The following is a 5,704-nucleotide window of genomic DNA, read 5'->3' as shown; positions in this document are numbered from 1 at the left end:
ACCAATTTTTTTAATACATCTTTTCTCACGGTTAAGGTACATAAATGTTTCTAATAAGAAATATAGATAGCCAAAAATCCACAAAGCACATGTGAGACCCAATCTTGTAGGACACATGAGAATCTAATCTAGTTACAATTTCCGACACAGAACACTCATAAAAACATGAAAACATGATTTTTTTTTTTTTTATGAGTTTTAATATGTTTTCATAAAAGTTGTTACAAGGGGATACTTGTAAGATTCTTTCCACCCACGCTCATAATAAGGTATAGTTATGACACAACAGTTCAATAATGTGTGTAGAAACAGGGATGATGCAGCATGCAACTATTATAACATGCTGTTTATATAAGCCAAAGCTATGGTTAAAGCCCACATCTAAACAATTTCGCAATATATGCTTGTTAAGAATAAAATCTCAGTCCTCGGATCCATCTACAACCATCCTCATGAGAAAATATATATACTGCAGATGACAAAATATGTAAACCCCATTATATATCACATGCACATGATTCCCAAGACCAGGATTCACAAAGAAACTTAATAAGAACATATAATAAGGGCAAAAAAGTGTTTCACAAACTTCAGGGACATCTCTTCGACAAAGCTTTGAATGCCCACGTTGGATAACATCAACCTCTGCAAGAACCAGAGAAACATACAAAATGGGAAACTCAAAAATCATACCTCATCCACTTGTATATTTGATTTAAAAAAAAAATTCTGTTATTTGATGTTTTGGACTCAGAATAATATATGTCATCACTAGTAACAGAACAAGAAGACAATCCTAAATAAGCTAGGGATTAAAATATGGTTAGTGCATTATAGCTATATTAGAAAGAAAAAGAAAATCAAATGTGTTTCTCATTGACTATCGCATAGTTTATTTGGAACAACTGAGAAAAATACTTTGCTGTAGATACTTTTCTTTTGGTGTTATGATGTAAATAGTTATACAGCATATGGAAGGTGGGCATTGTATTATGCAGTCCTAAAATTGTGGACAACTATCTTACAATGACGAGCACCAAGCAGATTCCCACTGAAGAGAAGTTAGAAACTCTTAACTAAAGGCTAAAATGCAACAGCCAGGCAGAAGTCTAATTATTTCCTGATATTGGTATAATCAGAAGATGGGAACTGAGGCCATCATCAAACTTTAATATTGTAAAGGTTAGATGAATATTTACCTCAGAACAGCCTGAAGCACATAAATACATTTCGTAAGACATCAAAGCCTTCTGCCCTCAGATGCAAGAAGACCCATTTGCTCAGTAAGATTATTCATATGTTGAAACTTATCCCATCCATTCTCATGCCCCTCCCGCAGTTCCTGATCATTGGTCACACCAGTTTCCAATGAGCTTGAATTAATCTCATCAGTGTCCCCTGTTAGTGGGCTTGCTGTAAGAAATTGTTCCCAAAAGACATCATCAATCGCTGGAAGCTTAGAGATCTCATCTGGCAAAATGTCTCCATCTTGATCAGGAGAAAAGTCACCAGCTTCTACAGGCATTGAACCGTCAAAAACTGCTACAATTGGATCCATATTTTCGGCATTCCCATTCCCGCGCATTGCAAAATTTGCATCAGGGATCCCAGAAGCACTTTCTGGTGCAATTCTTGGTAATTGAGTTAAGTTAGGCAAAGCTGTGTCTTTCCTAGCACTATGCACATCCATCTCTCGAATTTTGTCCACCTTGACACTGTCTGTTGCCATACAAGTGGAACCTTGTATATCAGACATGGCAGATGGCGGGCAACTGACAGAGAATCCTGATTCAGCTGACATACAAGACTGCCCAAAAGTGGGTGAAATCTCCGCAAGTTTCACTCCTGAAATTTGACTAGAAGAGCTCCAACCGTCCATAGCACTCGCAGAAGCAACATCATCGATCAGGAAAGACCCAAGGTTGCTCAAAGTTGGTTCAAGCCTAGAAGATGCATTCATCCTTGAGATTTGGTGCAGCAACGATTTAGCTGCCTCATTCATCGAAGGCTGGAACTTGATAATTTGTCCATTAGGAGCATAATTTGCACCAGCCACATTTTCTGCATCCTGTCTGGGCAGTCTCCTCTTTTTGTTGCCACCAGAAATGTGCCTGTTGTTGTCATTCTGCTGCTGTACAAGCTGGCTTAAGAAGCCAGGATTGTGCATGGCCTTTGCAAGAAAAGACATCATTTGCTGCTGACGCTGCTCCATTACCTGTACACGCTGCCCCACAGTTTGCAATTGACGATCTGTAGCTTGCTGCTGCTGCCTCAATCTAACAAGTTCCTGCATGAGAACATTCTTGTCTCGTTTAAGGATTTCAACCTCTTCCTCAAGCCCATATTTCCCTACTTCAACACATGCCCCAACTGTGGAGCTCTGAAGTTGAGGTGGTTGTTGACCATGACCTTGAGCTGATTTTCGACGACTAATATTCTTCAAGAGATGCTTCTGACCTCTTAAAAAGCCCTCATTTGCAAATTCATACCGATCTGGGTCAACCTTCCTAAAACCCTAATTAACCAAATCAATTACAGAGATTTAAAAGGTGCTTATCCAATCAATAATACAGTTATGAATAATAATTTCCAAAAGAAAGTCACAATGAGGACATCACATTTTAATGATTCACTCCTATTTATTTTATTCAGTTTGCTTTTGATGGTCAAACCTCAACTTATACCTGGAAACAAATAGTGACTAAACCACAATTATATATCTAAACCTGCAGACAACAAAAATTATCATGACTCAACCTCATTTCAAGCAAATTAAACAAAAACCGGTAAAAATAAAAAGGATCATAAACTCCAATCTTGTCATTTACCCATTGACAATCATTACCTCAGTATAGGCAAGACTAAAACTCAAATATACAAGTCATGAAGCTGCTTGAATAATGTTAGATGAATGAACAGCTAATATTTGTCAACTGACAAGTATTCTCAGGACACAGCAAGAGAAAGTATGGAAAGGCAGACCCCTTTCAAGCAACCCAATCTTCGCAAGTTCATGTGAGAGAAAGTGCAAATATGTCTGCAGATTTCGTGACTGCTTCTCAGTAAGTGTGAAATCTAATATAAAGTGCATTATTTTGCAATGCATTCTCCTCAGTCCGTCGTATGGTATAAATAAGTCAATGCGAGCACAACCTTCATCTTCAAATCAATTCTCAATACTAGTAAACACTGAAAGTGTTTCTGCAATATTTAGTTTGTTTTGTGGTAAATGAAAAAACAACAAATGCTCTTTTATTATTATTCATATTCTCCATGTAAGAAAGGGCAGTCAAACTTGTTCAGCGACCATCAAAATGGCACTTAAGGACAACATAAAACATCCATATATTCCAGCAGCTCGTGCAAGAACAGTTCACAAGCATTGAATATGCATGTCAAAAAAACACAAATAAAAGTAAAACAAAGCAATAAGCAACATGTCAAATGAGAATAATTAACAAAAAGGGACCTGAAAGTAATTAGCATGTGTAACAAACTTAAGTAAAAATATTAAAAATTAATTAGATGAAAAAGACATTGATGCAGAATGTCATCCTAAACAGAATAACATCCTCTATGAAAGCCAGAAGCCAAAGCCATGTATCTCCAACATCAAAGAAGCCTTTGTGGTCCAAGGCAAAGTGCCGTTAGTAGCTTACAGAATCTCTCTAAATTGTCAGTCTTGTTTTAAGAAAGTTAAAATTCAAGCATGCTTTTGAATCATGATTATTTTTTATTATTGTTATGGTCTTGCTGAGTCTTATTGAGTCAGTTAATTATATAGAAATTTAATGTGGCTTTACATAGATTAATGTATGGTTTTCTCATGTAGATTCCTTATTCAAGTTGTTACATAGATTATTATCAGGATGCACAACAGACAATCATATGAATGTTTCCTCTGATTGATTTAGAGCACGCTGAGGCTTTTAGTGTGTGGTGTCTTCATTTAGCTTTTCTTGATCTTTTTTCTTCTCAAAATACAAAACTAAAGTAAACAATAAGAGACATTTCTATTTCCATCCATTCATCTTTCACAGCTAAACATCTCAAAATTCTTCAAGTATTCAACATCAAAGAAAATCCTTATATTGCTCTAATCAATCAAGCCATAAGAATACATATCAGTCTAGAATCCCTATTTTTCACATTATTCCCAAATTAGAATCATTCAGGAAAACTTCCTGAGGCAAGCACAAAAAATTCAAAAATATTCACACATAACTCAAATAGGATTCAAACGCTAGCAATACAACAGTTCACGAAGCAATTACAAATTTTGCAAACATCAAAGATCAAGATAACACATTATTGCTATCAATTCACTGAATATATGCATAAAAGAATACTACACACTTCATTCCCTAGAAAAGCATTTATTTCCTACCTTAAGTGGACAGCATATGAATCCTATAAAAAGGGAAGATAGGAGTGAGATGGAGCAAGAATGACAGAAGGAAATAAAAAGATAGAGGAAGAGAATCAAATCATGTATATGAATTCATAATATTATTCCCATAGTATTGACTTAACAAATGTTTCCAAGTATGCAAAAAGAAAAATGATTACAAGGGAATGAAGAACATTAATACGGCATTAGGAAATACTTAGACACAAAATCAAAAAGAAGTGAAACAAAGAATTTGGTTGAGACATCAAAATGCTCCTTCCGGGACCCCACTTCTGCAACACCAACACTAGCCAATGATTCTTTTTTTTTTTTCCTTTAAATCACTAATATCGATTGAAACACAAAGTATGCCATGAGAATAGATGGCACATGAGTAATAGTGAGCTGAATACTTGATGAGCAGTATCAAATAACTTTGGTAAACTTAAAATTTTGTCTTTAAAATACCTATAACAATCAAAATTCTCAGCTTCATATCATCAAATGACGGCAGCAAGTCAGAAACAAAGAAACGAAACTTCAAGCTCTCCATGAGATACATAATAACAAATATTAACCACAACACGATCCCTTCACTCGAGCTAATAACTTGGCAAAAAATACAGATCAAACACAGTACAAAACTCAGAACCCAATCAACCACACACAAATTCCCAATTCTTTAAAACATTTTTTTGTCGCAAAATTGATTCAAATTTCATAGATAGATCATGAGATATATTTAGCATCGACTTAAATTGTATCCCAAACACAAATTTCATTAACAAAAACAATTCAAATATTCACGGAATACGACCAAATACACAAAGAACAAGAAAGAGAAGCGATACCCACATAAGTATTAAGCTGACGGATGAAGCTGGAGAAGTTACTGTGCTTGAAATACTTAGGTAAGAGGTCCCTCGAGAACTCGGCGACTTTCCACACAATGAAACTGTTATTACCACTACTCCAGGAAACAATATCGTTCGTGGAGGAGTCTTCCACGAGGTCGTAAATTTTGCTAAGAAACGGAGGCAGCGAATTCCCATTTGTTACCGAGTCCATGCTTGAGAAATCACTGATGATTTGAATTGGGTCGTTTGAAAGTTGCGAGTATTTAAACAAGAAACAGGAGAGTGAAAAGGGTTTTAGATTTGGAAGAGACACAAGGAAGGGTAGGGGATAGAGAGGGGTACAGTGACACGTAGTGTGAGTTGAAATAAATAATAATAAATGAATGGATTGGTGTCCCCAAGCACAGAACTACAGCATCACTGCCACTCCCTAATTTTGTTTGTTTATTTTGGTTTG

General features: G+C 35.9%; 1 protein-coding gene across 1 annotated transcript; it reads right to left on the bottom strand.

The window, feature by feature from the left end:
* Positions 1–331: 331 nt before the first annotated feature.
* LOC123205091 (heat stress transcription factor A-1b-like) lies at positions 332–5,458 on the bottom strand. Its single transcript, XM_044621906.1, has 4 exons — positions 5,246–5,458; positions 2,685–2,720; positions 1,200–2,515; positions 332–645 (listed from the first exon to the last, which is right to left on the bottom strand). The coding sequence occupies exons 1-3, from the start codon at positions 5,456–5,458 to the stop codon at positions 1,241–1,243; spliced, it is 1,524 nt and encodes a 507-aa protein (XP_044477841.1). The 3' UTR covers positions 332–645; positions 1,200–1,240.
* Positions 5,459–5,704: the final 246 nt, after the last annotated feature.

The sequence above is a fragment of the Mangifera indica genome, unplaced genomic scaffold (genome assembly GCF_011075055.1).
Source record: "Mangifera indica cultivar Alphonso unplaced genomic scaffold, CATAS_Mindica_2.1 Un_0001, whole genome shotgun sequence".
Classification (NCBI taxonomy): Eukaryota; Viridiplantae; Streptophyta; class Magnoliopsida; order Sapindales; family Anacardiaceae; genus Mangifera; species Mangifera indica.
Note: the sequence above shows the minus strand (reverse complement) of the source record. Positions and strands in the feature narration are given on the sequence as shown.